At 39.3% G+C, this 22,449-nt stretch overlaps 1 protein-coding gene across 3 annotated transcripts in view; it reads right to left on the bottom strand.

The window, feature by feature from the left end:
- Positions 1 to 2,269: 2,269 nt before the first annotated feature.
- Positions 2,270 to 22,449, bottom strand: part of NADK2 (NAD kinase 2, mitochondrial) — a 34,257-nt gene continuing 14,077 nt past the window's right edge. The window contains exons 4-12 of one of the 3 annotated variants that reach the window (XM_070743438.1): positions 18,198 to 18,279; positions 14,875 to 14,958; positions 13,282 to 13,418; positions 12,886 to 12,964; positions 11,403 to 11,498; positions 7,005 to 7,060; positions 6,231 to 6,284; positions 5,404 to 5,527; positions 2,270 to 2,936 (exon numbers count right to left, since the gene is read on the bottom strand). In XM_070743438.1, coding sequence (XP_070599539.1) covers positions 2,798 to 2,936; positions 5,404 to 5,527; positions 6,231 to 6,284; positions 7,005 to 7,060; positions 11,403 to 11,498; positions 12,886 to 12,964; positions 13,282 to 13,418; positions 14,875 to 14,958; positions 18,198 to 18,279 — 851 coding nt within the window. In that variant the 3' untranslated portion in view covers positions 2,270 to 2,797. Of the gene's footprint in view, positions 2,937 to 5,403; positions 5,528 to 6,230; positions 6,285 to 7,004; positions 7,061 to 11,402; positions 11,547 to 12,885; positions 12,965 to 13,281; positions 13,419 to 14,874; positions 14,959 to 18,197; positions 18,280 to 22,449 lie in introns of all 3 variants that reach the window. The other 2 variants (XM_070743437.1, XM_070743439.1) reach the window with 2 other exon arrangements.

Raw genomic sequence — 22,449 nt, 5'->3', positions numbered from 1 at the left:
TTTGTATTCCCCAAAATGTCAGCTTTTGGCCCAGATAGCATGGGCTAGAGATGATAAGGAAGGATGTTTGCTTATTCCCAAAGAACACTAAGATTTTAAAATTTCTGACAGGATTCAAAACCCACTAAGATATCCTTCTCTGCTTTTTCTTTAAAAAGGCATCTAAGAACACTGCTATACAAAATAGCAAGTAAAACCCAAATTTTAGATCAACGTCATTTCAAATGACAGCTTCTCCTTGCATCTTTTTATTATCTTTTCATCTAATGGACAACAACAGTACTATTCTTAACCTTTCATCACTGGCATAATTTAAGAAAATGGGACATATATTTTCAACATGATCCGATTGCAATGAGAACACACTACCATTTAGATATTTAGTAAGTCCTATCAAGCGTCTCTGTGGACAGCTCCCTTAAAACTCAATTCCAGCTGGTTTAATTTTTTGTTTTTAATAAAAGAGACACCAAGAAAAGTTGCAAAGCAAAAACTCAACCTTGAGTATAAGCTTTACATACTCTTATTGGCACACAGTCACATGAGCAATCTGGAAAGTGCAACTGCAGCCAAGTGTTTCCTTAGAAATGTCTACACACCTCCACAAGAAACCTGGTTAGTTTGCCTTCTTGTAAATGGCTACGGTTGTTAAGGCAGGCATTTTGTGAACAGTCACAATCCAAGGCAGATGTTGGCATGCCCTCAACATTCCATATACTTCCGCTGTGGAAACCCACCAGAGAGAACCAAGAGTTAGACACAGATAGTTCAGCATGCTGGGGAAGAAGAACATATTCATGTTAAAGCTACCCATACTCCCAAATTAACAATGTCAACTTTAGAACTTGAAGAGCACAAAACGAACACTGAGTACATTGAACCCATTTTACAACTTCCTTAATTTCAATTACAGAGCATATCCATCCTGGTTTTATTTCACTCATGTTTTAAAGATATTTACTTGAAACAAAGTCCATTTCAGCTTCCCAATAGCTAAAATCAAAATCATGTAAACAGATTTTACTTTCACTGAAAGACTTAGAAGCTTTCCATGATAAAAGCCTAACATGTATATTACAGTGTCCCCCCCCCCCCACTATTACTTTGTCTTTTAAAGGGTTAATGATGATTCTGGTATTGCAAATTGAACATAATATTTGTAAAACTGATTTTCAATGTTCTTAACTCTTGGTGTTAAGCCCTGAAGATACAATTTGCAATACCTTGTAATTAGAAAAAGGATTCATCATTTATTTGCACACATTGCAGGTTAATTATTATTTCAAATATAAGCAGCTAATGCATTCTGTAACATTTTCAAAATGTCATTAAGACCAGAAAGAATGATTGGTATATTTTTTTAGTGGCAGCCAATCTGCAAAATATCCTGGTATAAGTAGTGTAAACTAATATACTGCTGAATACTACCTTTGCAAAGACAGTATTTTGGATACAACAGCTACCTGAAATTAACAAAGGAAAAGAGGTTGACAGTGGCCACACACTTCTGTAACTTGTCAAGTAAAATGTGAGGAGGGAAGTTCAATTCTGGAAGAAAAACAGTTTCTATGGATAGCACTAAGAAAAGGTCAAATACATCTCTCCATTCTGCCCCTCCCAGGCACAAAGTTTGTGAGGACAAGGGAAATGATTTGGGAGGAATGCAAAGGAGAAGATTCTATCCCTGAGTGGAAAAACACTTGGACTTGTTTGTATAATATTGGGTTTCATGCAGTATTGTGAACAAAATGTTCCCATTATCTTGAAACTGTTCATGCATATGCTTTAGAGCAGTGTTTCCCAACCTTGGCAACTTGAAGATATTTGGACTTCAACTCCCAGAATTCCCCAGCCAGCAAATGCTGGCTGGGGAATTCTGGGAGTTGAAGTCCAGATATCTTCAAGTTGCCAAAGTTGGGAAACACTGCTTTAGAGATTGCAAAAACAAGTAGTTAAACACTTGATAGGTAAAGATTATTATACTTCTAACACAAATACACAGTCAAATTTTTAAAGGAATGATATTGTGTATTTTACTACCTTAGAACCCACTTAATGGAGTAACTGTCCTTGGGAGTAGAACAATTAAGCTAGCCAACCCTCAAATGCATCATTATTTCTACTTGTGGTAAGCTTATCCAAAGCACAAGCAGGCCAGTTAATGATATTTAAGTCTACATGCTTGGTGCTCTTTCGGGATGGGGGAATACTGGAATTCAATAGGCAGTTTTGTATGATATGAGAAATGCAATGGTAAATAGAAACATGGTTTGTGGTAGAAGTATGAATATTAGACTGTAATTGAAGAATAGTAATGAATCCTACTTCAAACATGCAGTATTTTAAAAAATTAAAGTTCTTTAAGAATACAAAAGTATTATTAAAAATTCTTGAATATCGCACTGAAGTGTGACCAAACATCTTTAGATTAACATTTATATTATTTGCTTTAAAAACTAAAAGAGTTCCAGGGTATTTTGCTGAATCAGTAGTATACTACTTCCATTGACATTTACAGTTTAATATTAACACCAAATGTATTTGACTCCACCTTCATTTAAAAAGCATTCTGTAGAATCGAGCTTTTAAGGGCTAATAACTTTGTTGGTCTGAGATACAAACCAATTATATTTCATATTACAAGAATAAATGGCAAAACACTGATTTTTCCAGGAGTTTCTCATTCAGTAGCAAAAAAAATCTTTGTTTCCCAAATATCTGTAAAGACCTATTTTCACATTTGAATTGATGCAGCTCATTTCTTTGTGAAGAATTTTGAACACTCTCAATAATGTCTTCAGTCTTCTAGCAAAACAGTACGCAGTGCATCTTCTGTATTGATTAATATTGATGCTATTGCTCCATCATTAAATTCAAATGAAGTTCCTCCATCTACTACCATACAGGCATCCCAACACCGAGAGCGAATGCAAACTCTGAAAATACATTAAAGAAAAATATTTCTGACAAATGATACAATGAGTAGTTTCATATAACAGAGATTAGAAGCAACACATATTTAATAGACATTAAGATGGAATAATGTGGTCATTTAATCTGGGGGATGGAATTATATTGCTAAACTACAGATAGTCTTTCACTTACAACAGTTAATTTAATGACCATTTGAAGTTACATCATCACTGAAAAAAGTGACCTATTTCATACTTATAATGGTTGCAAAATCCCCATGGTCACATGATCAAAATTCAGAAGCTTGACAACTGACTCAAAAATGTATTCAGAGTGTCCTTTCATTTATTCTGCTGTATTAACACATTTAATTATGTTTTCCCCCCCAAACTATGGTAGGCAAAAGTATTGTATACATCATTTTCAATGGGTATTTTCATGAAACATTACAAATGGAACCTTGTATCATTGCAAAGCTGGCTTTTGGGAAAAGAGCGTGAAACAATTTCCTGCAAATTGACTGCTGCTAGTTTTGCTTCCACTGGAAGAAACAGCCTTTGATGCATTTTTCTTTTGTTTGCTGTCATTTAAGTCAACTATATTTTACTTTTTTGGTTAAAAAGTGACCTTTGTGAAGGGCTACAGCCTACAATACCTGCAAATTTCCTACAACCCTTATACAGTGGAACCTCGACATACGAGCAGCTCTACTTACGAGCTACTCGAGATAAGAGCTGGGAGGGGAGCGACATTTTTGTTCGCCTCCCGAGCTCACATTCGGGATACGAGCGCCAAGGAGCTGTCTCCTGAAGCCGAACGCTAACTTCCGCTTTCGGCTTCAGGAGACAGCTCCTTGGCGCTCGTATCCTGCGTGTTTTAAAAGGTTGCAGCCGGCCTGGGGGGCTCGGGGGGGTGCTGGCAAGCCCCCCAGGCCGGCTGCAACCTTTTAAAACATGCGCGCCGCTTCGCAGCTGTCTGCTGAAGCCGAATGCGGAAGTTAGCGTTCCGGCTTCAGGAGACAGCTGCGAAGCGGCGCGCGTGTTTTAAAACGTCACAGCCGGCCTGGGGGGCTCGGGGGGAAGCCCCCGAGCCCCCCAGGCCGGCTGCCACATTTTAAAACAGCGCGCCGCTTCGCAGCTGTCTCTGAACGCTAACTTCCGCGTTCGGCGGCAGCGGGTTTTTTTGTTGTTGCACGGATTAATTGACTTTACATTGTTTCCTATGGGAAACAATCTTTCGTCATACGAGCGTTCCGACTTACGAGCCTCCTTCCGAAACCAATTAGTCTCGTAAGTCGGGGTTCTACTGTACTATAAAGCAGGGGTGTCAAACCCAGCCCAGGGGCTGCTTAGATCTGGCCTGTGGGGCTGCCCTAGAAAAAACAAAGGACCGGTATGCAGTGCTCTGCCGGCTAAAACAGCTCAGAAGGCCCAAGCTCTGTTTTTGCTGGCAAAGGGTTGCAGGCAGTGATGGGCTACCAAAATTTTTACTACCACACTGTGGGGGTGGCTTATGCATTTTGTTTCAACATCTTTCAGTGCAAATTAAGTGCTCTGGGGTGGAGCTTCATTTTCGCTACCCCACTGCATCCCTCCCCCTTCGTCCGAGCAGTAGCTCACCCCTGATTATTTACTATATAAAGTGTATGTACACACACACACGCACACACAGCTCTTCTAAAATTATACACATTATAATGGTCTCCTGCAACCAGTGATGGGCTCCTACAGGTACGATCAGGTACGCAGTTCCTGCAGCAAAATTTTCATTTTTTTCTTTTCCCCCCCCTCTGGGCTCAGAGGGGAAAAAAAGGAAAAAAAATGAAAATTTTGCTACAGGAACTGTATACCTGACCGTACCTGTAGGAGCCCATCACTAGTTGCAGGAGACAATTATAGCCAAAAACGGGATTAGGGAGCCCGTTTTTACTGGCAGAATGCTGGGACCACCGCAGGTGCCCAGACACGAGTGACGTCAAGCTGGCCATGCCCACCCTGACCAAGCCCACTGCAACCCCCCAAGGTCAAAACACAACCCTAATGTGGCCCTCAATGAAATTGAATTTGACACCCCTGCTATAAAGTGATAATAATTTGCTGAATGTACTTGGCATTCAGCCCTAAAAAGAGCATCAAAGGGCACAGGAGAACAGTGTAGCACCTTTTTAAAGCAGCTAAGTCTTTTTTGTGTAGCTATTTTCTGCACTCCACATGATCCAATAGAAGATGCAGCTTCATTTTTAAATGTTGCAAACCGGTGGCTATATTTACACTCATGTAAACTCAATTTTTTTTGTATTAGTCAGAATTACTACCTTGCCTTACTGAGTTTAACTAATAGTCAATAAAGACAATCAGCTTTGGATTTCCAAATTAAGATTCCTACATTGTGTTCAGTGACCTAGAGATCAACTGAAAGCAATTATATCAATTATCTAAAATAGCTGCAGCTCAAATTATGGTTAGGTAAACACTTACTCTTAATACTTACTTTGAAGCAAAGCCTCGTTGTCGGCTACTTGAAAAAACACGGTTTGAAATGGGTTCTCGTATACTAAAAAACAACCTGGGTTCCTCTGGACTATAGAGCAGTGATTCATTATATCCATTTGTTACTGAAAAAGCAGAAGACAATCAATCAGGTTCTTTAAGTAGCACACTAAGAGTTAGTGCCCAAATTAACTTTTTTTATATACTGTAGTTAAGTTTTCTGATTTAATGTAACACAGAAAAGCTGTGAAAAGCTTGTGGAGATTATTCTTCAAATCTTGGGGAAATTAACTTGCTTAAATCTGCTATTTTGTAAGTTATTTTGTAATGTTAGGCTGTCCCATCAATCAGAGATTGTGGAAATATGACATACACGAAGAAGTGCTTGGCCTACATTTAATTTATTTGATTTTTGTCCCTGAAGATTTTATTCTGCTAGTCCTTGATGACTATAAAGGGGGGTGCTCATCTCTGCTTCAAGGCCACTGAGCCAGCATTGCCTGAAAACATTTTCATGGTCATGTAGCCAGCATCACATCATGAAGCGCTGTTACTATGTTTTCAAACTATCAGGTTGGTAAGAGTCGGAGTGAGAACGAAGCTCATCCCATCATGTAGCACTTGGGTTTTGAATTTAGGCTACTGGCTGCATCATGAAACCCAGCAGCAACCCCCATTTTACTTACAGATGAAAAAACGTTTAAATTAATGCATTATATTAATGCTTGTAAGTTAAATGCATAAAATAATGGTGATTATTTCTGTAACTCTGAAATCCTGAGAACAAATCAAACCACAATGATGAAACATGCTACAAATAGGCCTCACCTTTCTGTATTAGTTCCTTGTTCAATGGAAGCTTTAAATTCTCATAACTTTTAGCTATTAAACCAAAAGAAAATTGCTTGTTATAGAAAATTATATTTTGCATTTGCTGGACAACATGTGACAAAAAACAATACTTGGTTACTCTTAGAAAAATAAGATACAAACTTCTAAAAGACACTTGTATTTCTGACCAGCACCTGACCAAACAATAAGGGGAAATGCATACAATAAATACTGCCATTTTTACAGGATAATCTCATCTAAATCAAAGGTAAATATGAATAGTATGTTGGTTTTATATATAGGAAAATGGGGAAGCAATAGGTTTTCCATCCCCGATAAATTTAAGGGCAGTTTCTCAAAACACATCCTTTGTTTTAATTCAAGACCATTTGTTAAGCAAAAAAAATCTGGTTTGGTTTAACAAAAAATATAATAAAATACAGATTTTATTTTTTAAAGCCATGTACAGTTCTTTTTAAAGTTTTTCAAGTTTTACAAGTGTTCTTCAACTTATTTTCTCAGTTACAGATATTAGACTGCTACAATATAAACACAGTTTTAATAAGTGTAAAGGTGTAACTTTTATATCATTTTAGTAGCATTTCAAGATGGTATTATCAATATGTAAGTGATAAATGGGTTCTCGTATACTATACATTGCCTTTGAAGACAATGTACTTTTATATTATGTCAAGTTCAGGTTAAATTAGACAATACTCTAAACATATCTTTACATTGTTTTCAATGATGTGCATATCCCTAGGAACTCACCAATCTTAAGAATTTCTTCCACAGCCTGATTTGCTATTTTGTTGATATTAAAAGACCTAAAAGAGAATTTAAAATAACACTTAGATCAACTCTAGCTGGGAAGTCTTTCTCCCTATCTCTAGATTTTTTACAATTTTCATTAATTAATATTCATTATTATTATTATTTCTATTATTTCTATTGGAAGCTGAAGAAAAAGGTATAATACAAATGTTGGCTAATAAAGTTTAACAGCAGTTTGAATAAAGCAGAAATTCCAAGAACCCACAAAGTCATTCAACCACACAACAAAGTTTTTGATTTAAAGGCTACCTAAACATTGGGAAATCCTGAAATTATCAAACCAAAAGGAATTTACTTTCAGTTTGTTTTCAGCAAATTGTAAGCATTTCTAGGGATAATATTAAGCATACTTAACTCTACCTAGAAAAATTGGGGGAGTAGTAGAATTTCAGACAAGTAACCCAGCAGGTTAAAGAGAAATAATATCCATTTTTGAGGGCTTACTGAATGTGTTATAGAAAACGAACATTCACTAGAAGTCTAAAATAATAATACAGTGTATTCCATAAGGATAGTAATGCACAGTAGAACCTCTGGTCAGGAATGCTTCTGACCACGACCAAATTGGGTTCCGACCAAAAAATTCACAAAAGCTTTGAATCTGGTCACAAACACATAGTACTTGGGTGGCGATCAAACACATCCTTCCATTATTTTTGTAAGTGTCAAACAACAGCGACCCCGTGTGGCTGCTGCATTAATTTTCTTTAGGTTCTGTTCATGACCAAATTGGGCTGCAACCATAGGTTATGGAACAAATTATGGTTCAACTGTATGTATTTTACAAGTATTAAAATATGTTCTTGGTACATAGAAAATCATTATGTACTTAACGACTAAAATAACAATCCAAAGATCCCCACACAATTAATTGTTGGAGTTCTTCTTTTCTCTGAATAAATATTCTATGATGTATCTGTACTATAAAAGCCTGCTGCAATGCATCCCAAACTTAAAAAAAAAAATTGGAAAAAATTCCAAACGCTCCTATAACTCAAAGGAAGCCATCTATGCTGTTGACAAATGCAAAGGCCTTTTCAATAACAAAGGCTAACCATTTAATTCTATTTATTCAGAGTAAGTAATATAAAAGATGTACAATTAAGTATATCTTATTCCTATTCAAAGATGTATAAGGGTTTTATAATTTCTATTGATTTGTAAAAATTATTTTATGCCAATCCATTTATATTTTAAGATGTTCAAGCTTATAGACTTCCAGAAACTGATAAAAACATGGTTGACCCTCACCAGCACAGAAAGCCTTTAGGGACAGTTGTAGGGCTGATTATCTTATTTTATTATAATATAATATATATAAAAGGAGGCAATTTTATTTATTTATTTAATTTATTAATTGTATTTATATGCCGCCCCTCTCTGAGGGGCATAATTTGGTGTAGTGGTTAAGGCCTTGGACTAGGAACTAGGACATAGGTTCTCAAACTTGGCAACTTTACAACTTGTGGACTTCAACTCCCAGAATTCTCCAGGCAGCAGTTTATTTATTTATTTATTACTTGGATTTGTATGCCGCCCCTCTCCGAAGACTCGGGGCGGCTCACAACATGTAGAAACAAATCATAAGTAATCAAACAATTTAAAATTTTAAAGATTTAAAAAACCCCATATACTAACAGACACACACACAAGCATACCATATATAAATTAAATGTGCCCAGGGGGAGATGTTTCAATTCCCCCATGCCTGACGGCAAAGGTGGGTTTTAAGAAGTTTACGGAAGGCAGGAAGAGTAGGGGCAGTTCTAATCTCCGGGGGGAGTTGGTTCCAGAGGGCCGGTGCCGCCACAGAGAAGGCTCTTCCCCTGGGGCCCGCCAACCGACATTGCTTAGTTGACGGGACCCGGAGAAGGCCCACTCTGTGGGACCTAATTGGTCGCTGGGATTCGTGCGGCAGGAGGCGGTCTCGGAGATATTCTGGTCCAGTGCCATGAAGGGCTTTAAAGGTCATAACCAACACTTTGAATTGTGACCGGAAACTGATCGGCAGCCAATGCAGACTGCGGAGTGATGGAGAAACATGGGCATACCTAGGTAAGCCCATGACTGCTCTCGCAGCTGCATTTTGCACGATCTGAAGTTTCCGAACACTTTTCAAAGGTAGCCCCATGTAGAGAGCATTACAGTAGTCGAACCTCGAGGTGATGAGGGCATGAGTGACTGTGAGCAATGAGTCCCGGTCCAGATAGGGCCGCAACTGGTGCACCAGGCGAACCTGGGCAAACGCCCCCCTCGCCACAGCTGAGAGATGTTGTTCTAATGTGAGCTGTGGATCGAGGAGGACGCCCAAGTTGCGGACCCTCTCTGAGGGGGTCAATAATTCCCCCCCCAGGGTAATGGACGGACAGATGGAGTTGTCCTTGGGAGGCAAAACCCACAGCCACTCCGTCTTATCCGGGTTGAGCTTGAGTCTGTTGACACCCATCCAGGCCCCAACAGCCTCCAGGCACCGGCACATCACTTCCACCGCTTCGTTGACTGGGCATGGGGTGGAGATGTAAAGCTGGGTATCATCCGCATATTGATGATACCTCACCCCATGTCCTTGGATGATCTCGCCCAGCGGTTTCATGTAGATGTTAAAGAGCAGGGGGGAGAGCACCCACCCCTGAGGCACCCCACAAGGGAGAGACCTAGGAGTCGACCTCTGTCCCCCCACTAACACCGACTGCGACCGGCCAGAGAGGTAGGAGGAGAACCACTGAAGAACAGTGCCTCCCACTCCCAACCCCTCCAGCCGGTGCAGAAGGATACCATGGTCGATGGAATCGAAAGCCGCTGAGAGGTCAAGGAGCACCAGGACAGAGGATAAACCCCTGTCCCGGGCCCGCCAGAGATCATCCATCAACGCGACCAAAGCAGTTTCCGTGCTGTAACCGGGCCTGAAACCCGACTGCTGGGGACCTAGATAATCGGCTTCTTCCAAGGACCGCTGGAGTTGGAGTGCCACCACCTTCTCAACAACCTTCCCCATAAATGAAGGTTGGAGACTGGACGGTAGTTATTAAGCACAGCTGGGTCCAGGGAGGGCTTCTTGAGGAGGGGGCGCACAAGCGCTTCTTTATAGAGTGATGGAAAAACTCCCCTCCCCAAGGAAGCGTTGGTAATCTCCTGGGCCCAGCTCCGTGTCACCTCCCTGCCGGCCGAAACCAACCAGGAGGGAGTCTTAAAGTTGCCAAGTTTGAGGACCATTGAACTAAGTGATCATGAGTCTTAGTCCAGATTTAGGCACAAAGGGAGCTGGGTGACCTTGGGTCAATCACTCTTTCTCAGTACTAGGAAGGAGAAAACCTCTTCTGAAAACTTGCCAAGACAACTGCAGGTTCTTGTCCAGGCAGTTCCAGGAGTGAATGCTGATTTAAAGGCATATAATTATAATTACTGAATTATTGTTATATTAATCTGTAAACAACCTCATACCTTGATCAAGGAAATGAAGCACCTCCCTTATGAAACCAGGTTGCAATACCTTGGTCTCTTCAGCCTTGAAAGACGGCGTTTAAGGTGAGACTTGATCGAAGTGTATAAAATCATGCATGGGATGGAAAAGGTGGATAGAGAAACATTCTTTTCTCTATCACACAATACTAGGATGAGGGGGCACTCCCTAAAGCTCATAGGTAAGAAAGCAAGGAAAAATAAAGGGAAATATTTCTTCACCCAGAGAGTCGTTGGTTTATGGAATTCACTTCCAGAAGAGGTTATGACAGCTGTCAGCCTTGATAGCTTCAAGGCAGGATTAGACAGATTCATGGATGCCAAGTGTATCAGTGGTTATTGAAACGGATGTCCTTATGCCGCCATTTGTTGGGGGTCCAGGGAAAGGGAGGGTCTTGCCTTCTCTTTCTGCTCAAGATCCCCATGTATAATTGGTGGGCCACTGTGTGACACAGAATGCTGGACTCAATAGGCTTTGGCCTGATTCAGCATCGCTCTTCTTATGTTCATAAATGAGCAAATTAATTCTTGTGATTTAACAAGCATTAAGACTGAAATATTTACATTGCTTCAGATTTATATTTTATTACATTTGTTGGAAATCGCCATAAGCAAATGTTTCTCAGGGGGAAAAAGTCCCAAACATTACAATAAGCTCAACAGAGTTTTTCCCCCGCAATATTTTTTTTCAAACACATACACAGGATGACATATAAAATAAGTAAGGCTTAAAATAACTCAGTAAATCTAAACCCTCTATAACTTACTTCTTATAACAGCAGTATTGCATACTGTGTCAAAATAAATGTGCTAGATATTATTTCTTTTGGACGGTTTCCATAGATAATTGATACAACAGAAGCACACCAAACTTACCAAGCTTTTGATCCCGTTCCAGTGCATATATTGAGACCTGAGCTCTTTTGTTTCTCCCATGGACCATCATCAACTGATATTTCATAATAAGAAGCCCTATGAAGGGAGAATTTAAAACTGGGTTTGCAGGACTTATAGTTCACCCTGAATAAGACAGAACACAGCCCGACATCAGGCAGTACCAGTCTAAAAAGTCTAATTTCAAACATGGCTGAAAATTTTATTACTGAATTTGTATGCAGCAGTTTTAAAAAGCAGATTTTAAAGAATATATTTTTTGATGGATAGGCTTTTTTAGAACAGTTTTCAAAACTCCGGCATGTTGTTAGTATAAGAGCAAGCCATTTTGAAAGCTTTTTAGAATTTTTTTAGTAATTTTGTTTGCAATTAGCAGATCTACTAGTGTTGAACACAACAGAAACACATACTACTTTTCCTTCTACATATTTGTCCCTACTGTCATTAAAATTCAAAATGAAATTCTGAATTCAAGCCGCAAGTGAGAAAAATCGCCTTCCCCTTCCAATCTTTACAAAACACGTCCTCTTTCAGATCATATTGCTAGCACAACAATGCATCTACTGAACAAATTAAACTTGTCAAAATCATTTTTTAAAATATACTCAGCTTAATCAACTACAACTATTTAGTTTATGATTTCATGCTTTCTACTATTACATAATATGTTCCAATTCCCTGATCCATGATCTGATATAGCTTCTGATCTACTATACCACCAAGCACTTCATTTCAGAGTTCTGTTCCACTGTTATAATTAAATCATTTTTACAACATTGTTTTCTTACATCCTACACTAATGCTTGTGCAGCTGCTCCATGTGCACACAGTATACTTTTAGGAATCCTACATCAAATCCTATGTACTTTCAAAGCAGCCATGAAAGCTTTACAAAACATGTTAATTGAAACTTAATTGAGGTATGCTTCACTAATACTGGTACAGTTTGAAAAATGTAACTTTTGAACATTTTGCATAGCACTAAAATCCACTACAGTAAGAAAAAGTGTTTCTGTAAATCCTTAAAACAAGATTTCAATATGAAATTCTATTCGACAATGCCGGAAAAGACAATTTTTACATACCTAATGTAGCCCAGTCAGTGGAATAAAAAAATCCAGTACCAACACATAACATGCAGGGTGCAAATTAAGATGCATTAAAAACACCACCTAATGATTTTTCTTCCAACAACTCACAATAAAACGAACATATAAGACTTCTTGAAAAATATAACACTTAACTGCCTTCTCACAGGCTTCAAAAGCAAAATATTACCACTTGGATTTAGTAATCAAGTATGAATGCAATTTCAGAGATTAATCAGTAAGAAAGCAAAATAATATAAAGATTGATTGAAGAGATTGTGAATCAAGGCAGTTTGGAAATGTTTTAATAGAAATAAAAGTATTATGTTTACAGGCTATGCCAAACAGTAATGCTTGCAAGTAGATGTTTAGCATACCTGGATGAGAGAGACTCTCCAATAAAGACTTCATTTAATGATCTTACAGGCAAGAGGTGTGGTTCAGAAATCTGAGATCCTGCAATCACGGGCAAATTACATGGGTGAAATATAGGCGAAGCAGATGTCTCTAAAAACACACTCAAACATGAAAATCTCTCTGAACTAAAATTATGATCCTTATTTTCAGACTTGATATGAAAACATTTATTTTATACAAACCTGGCTGCATCTATTCATAGGAGCCCTACACAATAGAAGCATTTGATTTCTATTTTGAGTATGTTTTCCTACTCTGTTGAGATGGTAAATTAAGAGCTAAATATGACAGTTTAAGATTGGGTACTATTAATCATCAATCAGAGTTAATACATTTTGGAGAAAAACAGTACTCACTTTGATCCTGAAATCTTCCATTAACATGGGCCCTACTATGCTGTTCTTGACTCAGCTGCTGTTCATGTAAATCTACAGGGACTGGATTAATACCAGTTCCTTCGAGATACAACCGGATTCGTTGCCTCCATTGCCATCTTTAAAGATGAAAGATAACACAAAAAGTAAAACAACTGAAATTGATATTTTTTCCCATGAATCACCACTACAAATGATCCATTACAACGTTCAGAAAATTATTAATGATTTCATATAAACATTACTTAACTCCCAAAGAAGTTTAGTTGATGGGAATGAAATTTATATTCTTATCACAATCTAATAATTTCTGAAAGTTCTAGGGCAATTTAATTTCAAGTATCCTAAAGACAAAATGTTCTTTTTCTGATGTTGAGAGAGATGAATTTTTACGACACTACAAGTTGATTTAGTGTGACACCAAACAATCTAAATATTATGCCATCTATTTAAGGAAAAGAAAAATTATTGCTTTAACACTCCTCAAAATATAATTAATGATCATATTCCCATTACATTCAAATTATGACTTGCTGAATTCATTATTTTTGCCAGATCCTTTGTCACATACATATACAATATTTAGAAGATAATATGTAGTTATATTACAAAAATATAAAATAACCAATTCCATGCATTCCTTTATTTACTTTAATTATTTTTTTAAATACAGTACTAGTTAGTCTCGCTAACAAATATTAAGGAGAATGAAAGTATAACGGGTAGATTTGATAATTATTGCACACAATGATCAAGAATTTATTATTATCTGAACAGGATTAAATTTCTGGTTGAGCTAGAATATAATTAGCCTAAACAAATACTGTATACTGTACATATCTTTTTAAAAAACTGCTATTCTGATTATTCTATTTATAGAGCCTTTTCTCATCATACTTTCAAAATAAGGAACTCAGGGGGGGGGGAAGTGTTTTCTAACCAATTCCCCATTTCAAAATCTACATGATTTCCAGGACATGTAGGAAAATATGATGAATTGTTCCTACTTGAAGATTCCAGCCAAGCCCATGCCTCCCACCATTTTTCCTTCAATTCAATTTATTAGATTTCTATGCCGCCCCTCTCTGACAGACTTTTGAAAAGTTGTATCCACTGGGTACATTCAGCTTCTTCTGACTGTTATAAGAAGAAGCATGTGTGTCCCATTAGATCTTTGTGCATTTTATTCGGTATTTCTGCAACTCTTTCATGGCTTCGTCAGACAGATTAGCACCCTTTTATCTCTCAGTGGCCTTCTTTTTTAATGCCTGTACTGTTATCACTCTCTATTTTAAAAATAGTGAGTTTCATCATTAATTAAGTTTAATTACACTGTCAGATTACACTGCCCATTTCTCGACAATATTTTGAGTTCATTTAAAACTGACTTCAAAATATATACATAAATGCAAATTAATCATTGTTTTGCATTCAGTGATTCCTATACTTCTACATTAATATAGGATGGGAAAGAATAATCATTAGGTTATATCCCCAATACAGTACATGTTAATGACGCTTAGACAATATTTGTCTAAAACCTAAAAATATTCTTAGAAATCTAAGTTATATTACCTGAATTCACCATTATAAAGTTTCTGCAAAGCATCTGGAAATGAGTGCGTATATCGTACAGGTAAACACAAATGGCCCTCGGATCTGTATATAAAATAACAATGGAAAAAATAATACATTGTATTAGAACAGTGTTTTTCAAACAGTGTGCCGTAGCACACTAGTGTGCCGCGAGACATGGTCAGGTGTGCCGCGAAGCTCAGCAAGAGAAAGAAAGAAAGAAAGAGAGAGAGAGAGAGAAAGCAAGAGAGAGAGAAAGAGAGAGAGAGAGAGGCAGGGAAGGAGGGAGAGATAGAAAGAGCAAAAAAGAGAGGAAGGAAGGGAGAAAGAAAGAGGGATGGACAGATAGGGGAAGAAAGGAAGAGAGAGAAAGAGGGAGAGAAATAGAGTGAAAGGGAGGAAGAGATATAATTTTTTTGTCCAAACTTTTTTTAGCCCCCCCACTCTCCCCCCCCCCCCCGCTCAATGTGCCCCATGATTTTGTATATGTAAAAAATGTGCCGCAGCTCAAAAAAGGTTGAAAATCACTGTATTAGAAAACAGTGCATTTTTCAAACAAAGATTTATTCCCGGTCACCCATTCTAAAAGAGCAATGTGTCATATAATGTATTATATTACTCTAACTGAATTATCATGCATTTTAATTGGTAAATATGAGGGAAGAGTAATTTATCAACTATTTCTCACAGACATGTCAAATACGCTAAAAAATTATTTCATAACAATTCTTGTTCATTACTTAAATTTAAATCATGTTTCTCTGCATACATCTGTCAATTGCACAAAATCAGATCTATTACATCATCCCATTTTCTTTTAGTTTCATAGATACGCAAAACATGCTTAGGTTCATTTTTTTTGCAGCCAAAGTCAACTAACTGAACTTTTTACAAGCTTTTAAAAAGAAAAGAAAATACAATTCCCCTCATTTGCTTCCCTTGCATAATCTCCACTAACGATCATGGCTTTGATCAATCTAGGCTTTCATGTACGTAATACTTTTAATAATACAAAGAAACTGAGACTAAATTATCATCTTAATTTTATCTATGCTATATGCAGCATTCCTGCTCATAGTAACAATACTAGTAAATTCTGACACATTTTGGACAGAACATTGTAAGAGACTAATACCTAGTTTTGCCTGCAACATTCTCATATTGTTTTATGCAAATTAACATAGAGGCTATTTTGCAAGCTACCTACTGATGTTCACCTCCCATCAATTCATGGTATTAAAAATACATGTTTTTAAAAGAGATCATTGTTTCTATTTTCAGATTAGGTGTTGCTGATTAAGAGAGCCAGTTTGGGGAAGTGGCTAAGGCTCCAGGCTAAAAACTGGGAGACCACAAGTCCTGCTTTACACAGAAAGCCAGCTATGTGATTTTGGGTCAGTCTCTCTCTCTCTCTCAGCCCTAGGAAGAAGATCATGGCAAACCATCGAGAAAGGAATCCAAACTGATTTGAAGGCAACTCTTTCAATCTCACAAATTATAGCTTTAGACATAAAGAAAGGGAGGAGAAATTGGTACATGATAAATACTTAAAAGTGAAGACTTTATAGTCTAATATAGCAACATGCAAGAAGTTGAATTCATTTTGCTTAAAATGAAATGTCATTTTAATATATAATCAATGAACAGCAGTACATTGGATAGTATTAAGTGTACAGCCAAGTGGAAAATACCACTACTTCAAGATAATCAAATGCTACAATCAAGTAACACCTATTTATTCTTAGAATAACAAGACTTAGGTAAAATCAAGATTCACAAGCATACACCAACGACAATTATTATTATTATTATTATTATTATTATTATTATTATTATTTACTAGATTTGTATGCCGCCCCTCTCCGTAGACTCGTTATCCCATAACTCTGCAGTGAGAATTCAACTATTACAATGAAAAAGCTACTAAAGCTATAGCATTAAAAGAAGAACAATTTTAAAAGGCAATGTTGATTTTAATCAGAAGACTCTCAAATGAAATGTTTACATTATAATGGACTCAGGATATATAATTCATGAGCTAAAATGCCAATGGACTTCTAATGCCACTTCTAATGAGAAATTATATTAGCTATCAGATGAAAATTTGTTTTGATACCAATGAATATTGGTACTGTATTAGACTTATTGTCGTATTTGGATCAGGAAACCCAATATTCTAGTTCATACTTAACCATGGAGTTCATGAGCAATTTTGGGGCCTATTCCTATCTCTCACCTCTTACAGACTAATTGTGGAAAAAATGAGAAAAGCAGGCTGTAAATCTAGTAAGTAAATAAAATACATTGATACTGGAACTTGTAGAACTCAATTTAGAACAGCTAATTCATTTAGGTGTACAGTGTTCCCTCGATTTTCGCGGGTTCGAACTTCGCGAAAAGTCTATAGCACGGTTTTTCAAAAATATTAATTAAAAAATACTTTGTGGGGTTTTCCCCTATACCACGGTTTTTCCCACCCGATGACGTCATATGCCATCGCCAAACTTTCGTCTGCCTTTAATAAATATTTTTTTTAATAAACTTTAATAAATAAACATGGTAAGTAATAATCTGAATGGTTGCTACGGGAATGGGAAATTGCAATTTAGGGGTTTAAAGTGTTAAGGGAAGGCTTGTGATACTGTTCATAGCCAAAGATAGTATATTTACTTCTGCATCTCTACTTCGCGGAAATTTGACTTTCGCTGGCGGTCTCGGAACACATCCCCCACAAAAAGCGAGGGAACATTGTATAGATAGACCCACTTTGATCTAACGGTTAAGGCATCAGGGTTAGGTTAGGTTAGATTAGGGTTAGTGGTCTAATAGCTAAGGTATCGAACTAGAAAGCGGGAGACCATGAGTTCTAGTCCTGCCTTAGCCATGACAGCAAGTTAGGTGACTCTGGGCCAATTAATCTGTCTTAGTCCAACTTGCCTTACAGGGTTGTTGTGGTGTGGAAAATAGGAACAAGAAGGAGTCTTGATTAAGTTCCCCACATTGAATTATTAGTAAAAAAAATAATAAAGGTGCAATACAAATAAATAAATATTTGACATCAAAGATTTTTAAAAGTCACATTTATGAATCAACAGTAATACTTTGTACAGATTAGCATAATACTATACTGCAACTAAATTAAGCTTTGACTATTAATGTTTCTGAGAACATTTTCATACAGGTAAAAGATAAAAAAAATGTGGAGGGAAAGGTTGAATATAAGATAATGCATAAGAAGTTATAATACATCTATATGGCTTAAATTGCTATAATATGACATTTATTTATTTGGCTCACAAGATGTCAGCAAATCTTAGACTCACCTATCTGGATCTGTATTTATTCCAATAACTGGTTTTAATTGATCCAGCACCTTACCAGCTGCCAGAAGCATTGTTCCATCACCTAGGAAAAATATAGGATTTGATATCAGAGAATGTTTATATAAGATTTTTTAGCGTTCCAAAATGAAGTATTGGACAAACATCTCAAGGGGGAAAGGGGACTGATATGTATTGATATGTGCCTCAACCAGCGATGAAATCTACTTGCCTTCCCTATCGGTTTGGAAGTGCTATTTCACCCTCTGTGCATGTGCAGAAGGCTTTATGCATGTGCAGAGGGTTAAAAATAAGAAAATGAGGACATCGGGATGGGTGAGTGGAGCCTCGCGCCTGCTGCCACCTGTTCTCCAAACCACAGGCGGCCACCACTACAGGTACGCCCAAACCGGACCGAACCGGTAGCATTTCACCCCTGGCCTCAACACATCAGGAGGCTGCTAACAGATCTTTGAAGGCAGTCACCTGAAAGAACAGAGGTAAATGCTCTCCTGAAGAAGATCATTCTTGATTCAGGATTCAGATTCAGTTAAACTGATAATTAATTTTCATTTGATAAACTATTCTGATGGATGATTGTTAGATTCCTCCGGATGAGGAAATATGTATCTCTTGGTTCTATCAGAGATACATTCATTAAATCTCAGTAATGTTCCATGGCATAGTATATTTCTGACGACCTGCAAGGTTTGGAAGTCAGATGTATTATTTTGCAAAGAAGCATTTGAACAGGCAACCCCAGTCAATAATGATGAGGGAAAGTCATCAAGACTGTGGTTACTCCAATATGAAGGATTCCATATTAATTAATTAAGTGGTATACCGTTGTTAAAATCATAGTATAACAATAAAATACTGCAAGAAAGTATAGTAAGAATAATAATCCATTATGACTTTCTTAGTACAGTGGTACCTCATCTTACGAACGCCTCTTCTAATGAACTTTTCAAGATACGAACCCGGTGTTTAAGATTTTTTTGCCTCTTCTTCCGAACTATTTTCACCTTACGAACCCAAGCAGCTGCTGCTGGGATGAAGGAGTTTCTTTTTTTCCCTTTTTTGAAGAAAGAAAAGGGAGGGGCTGCTTGGAGTAGGAAACATTTTGCAGAGAACAACGTGCTTGCAAAGGGACTGAAAGGGTGTCTTTTGAAGAAAGAAAAGGGAGGAGGGAGGGGCAGCTTGGGGGAAGAAAATTTTTGCAGAGAACAACGTGCTTGCAAAGGCACTGAAATGGTGTCTTTTGAAGAAAGAAAAGGGAGGGGCGCCCCCCTTGCCTTTCTTCTTTCCCACTCACCCTTTAGCCTAGCCTTGCTTCCTCCACCCGCTCCCTTTAGCTGCACCTCCCTGCCCTCTGTTCGCCTCCCTTCTAAAGTTTGGGATTTTCCTGAAGGATTTGCACGCATTATTTGCTTTTACATTGATTACTATGGGAAACATTGTTTCATCTTACGAACTTTTCACCTTACGAACCTCCTCCTGGAACCAATTAAGTTCGTATGATGAGGTACCACTGTATAGTAAATTTTTGTATCAGTGGTCGTTTGATAAAGGTATTCTCGCCAAATAAATTCACCCATAAATGAATCAAAATTCAATATCAAAATTATACAAAAAAGTACAAATCTAGCAAATTCAAATATTCAGTCAGAGCATAATCTTTCTTACTGTATTCAATGAAATAACTATATCTGATAATTAAATCAAATGTCTATTGGGAAAGATTTTTGAAATATTGGAGAAGTAACTGAAAATGCCTACTTTCAAAAATTCATCATGTGGCATATATGTACAGAAGGAAGTTGAACCTTGTTTGCCTGGGAAGATAAATTCAAAAGAAAGTGGACACTTGGATTATCTGGTTCAGAATCACACAGGATCTTAAAAGTGGCAACCAGCACCCTGGCAACTGCAATAAATCTCCATCACTAAGCAATGTGGTTGTAAAGTGTAGCTGCATTGCTTAGTAACAGCAATCCCTGCAATCCAGTTGCCGTAATAAAGTGAATCCCCTAGTCCAGTGATGGTGAACCGATGGCATGGGTGCCACAGGTGGCACGTGGATCCATATCTGCTGGTATGCAAGCTGTTGCCCTAGCTCAGCTTCAATGTGCCTGTGTGTGCCAGCTGGCTGATTTTTGGCTCACACAGAGGCTCTGGGATGGCATTTTTAGCTTCCAGAGAGCCTGCGGGGGTATAGGGGAAGGCGTTTTTACCCTCCCAGGGCTTGAGGGAAACCTTTGGAGCCTGGGGAGGACAAAACACAAATCTACTGGGCTCACCAAAATTTGGGAAACAGGCCATTTCTGGCTTTCAGGGGACCTCCGGGGGGTGGCGGAAGCCGTTTTTGCCCTCCCCAGGCATTGAATTATGTGTGTAGGCCCTCGCACATGCACATGCTTTCGGCACCCGAGGAAAAAAAGGTTAGTCATCACTGCCCTAATCATTAAGCAAAGCAGCTTCCTGCAGGTTTCCCAAAAGAAAGTACAGTGGTACCTCAAGATACGAACCCCTCGTCTTACGAACAACTCGTGATACGAACCCAGGGTTCAGAAAAATTTTGCCTCTTCTTACGAACTTTTTTCGAGTTACGAACCGGCGTTCGGAGACAGCTGGGAAGCCGCGCGGCTGTTTTAAAAGGTGACAGCCGGGCGGCGGGGCTTCTCAGCAGCCTCCCGAACGCCGGTTCGTAACTCGAAAAAAGTTCGTAAGAAGAGGCAAAATTTTTCTGAACCCCGGGTTCGGTTCGGGAGGTTTCTGGGAAGCCCCCCAGCCCGGCTGTGACCTTTTAAAACAGCCGCACGGCTTCCCAGCTCTCTCCGAACGCCGAACGCGGAAGTTCGGCTTTGGCGTTCGGCTTCAGGAGACAGCTGGGAAGCCGCATGGCTGTTTTAAAAGGTCACAGCCGCGCTGGGGGGCTTCCCACCCCCCCGAACCCCGAACTTGGAAGTTCGGCAAAAGTTTGGGGTTCGGGGGGGGAAGCCCCCCAGCCCGGCTGTAACCTTTTAAAACAGCCGCGCGGCTTCCCAGCTCTCTCCGAACGCCGAACGCGGAAGTTCGGCTTTGGCGTTCGGCTTCGGGAGACAGCTGGGAAGCAGCGCGGCTGTTTTAAAAGGTCACAGCCGCGCTGGGGGGCTTCCCACCCAACCCGAACCCCGAACTTTTGCCGAACTTCCGGGTTCAGGGTTGGGGGGGTGCTGGGAAGCCGCCCAGCGCAGCTGTGACCTTTTAAAACGGCCACGCGTCTTCCCAGCTGTCTCCCGAAGCCGAACGCCAAAGCCAAACTTCCGCGTTCGGCGTTCGGAGACAGCTGGGAAGCCGCGCGGCCGTTTTAAAAGGTCACAGCCGGGCTGGGGGGCTTTCCAGCAGCCTCCAAACGCCAAACGCGGAAGTTTGGGTTTGGCATTTGGCTTCAGGAGACGGCTGGGAAGCCGCACGGCCGTTTTAAAAGGTCACAGCCGGGCTGGGGGGGTTGCTGGGAAGCCCCCCAGCCCGGCTGTGACATTTTAAAACAGCCGCGCGGCTTCCCAGCCGTCTCCCGAAGCCGAACGCCAAACCCAAACTTCCGTGTTTGGCGTTCAGAGGCTGCTGGAAAGCCGCGCGGCTGTTTTAAAAGGTCACAGCCGGGCGGCAGCGGTTTTTTTGCGGGTTTTTTTTGGTTGCACAGATTAATTGACTTTACATTGTTTCCTATGGGAAACAATGTTTCGTCTTACGAACCTTTCGTGTTACGAACCTCCCCCTGGAACCAATTAGGTTCGTATCTTGAGGTTCCACTGTAAGTGGAAAAGTCAATGGGAAGTTGCAAGCAGGTAAATGGTAGATTGGAAAGGGTACACAAGACTACACAAAACTGTGATAGAACCACAGTGCAGACTAGGTATGCAACAAGGAGGTGCAAAGAAGGAATAAAGGTAAGCATAAACCTGGGGGCAGGTGGGGGGGAGCTTTTTCAAGTAGCAGCAGAGGAAAAAAAATTCAATCAGTAAACACCCTCCCCCAAAAAGATGGTAGCACTCACGGACCAGCATGACCAAACCAGATCTGTGATGCCATTGTGACATCACCAGCGGGTCACTACTTGTTCGGGCAAGGGAGGACCACACCCCTGTGCATGGGAGGCACATGTCAAAGAAGGTGTACAAGTGACTGGTGCAAGCTGGGAGGGCTGGGAGATGGCGGGAAGATGTGAAGGCTTATCCCAGAGGGTAGAGGCAAAAGGTTCAGGGTAACCACA

The sequence above is a fragment of the Erythrolamprus reginae genome, chromosome 2, assembly GCF_031021105.1.
Source record: "Erythrolamprus reginae isolate rEryReg1 chromosome 2, rEryReg1.hap1, whole genome shotgun sequence".
Taxonomy (NCBI): Eukaryota; Metazoa; Chordata; class Lepidosauria; order Squamata; family Dipsadidae; genus Erythrolamprus; species Erythrolamprus reginae.
This window is presented reverse-complemented; position numbering and strand designations above follow the sequence as displayed.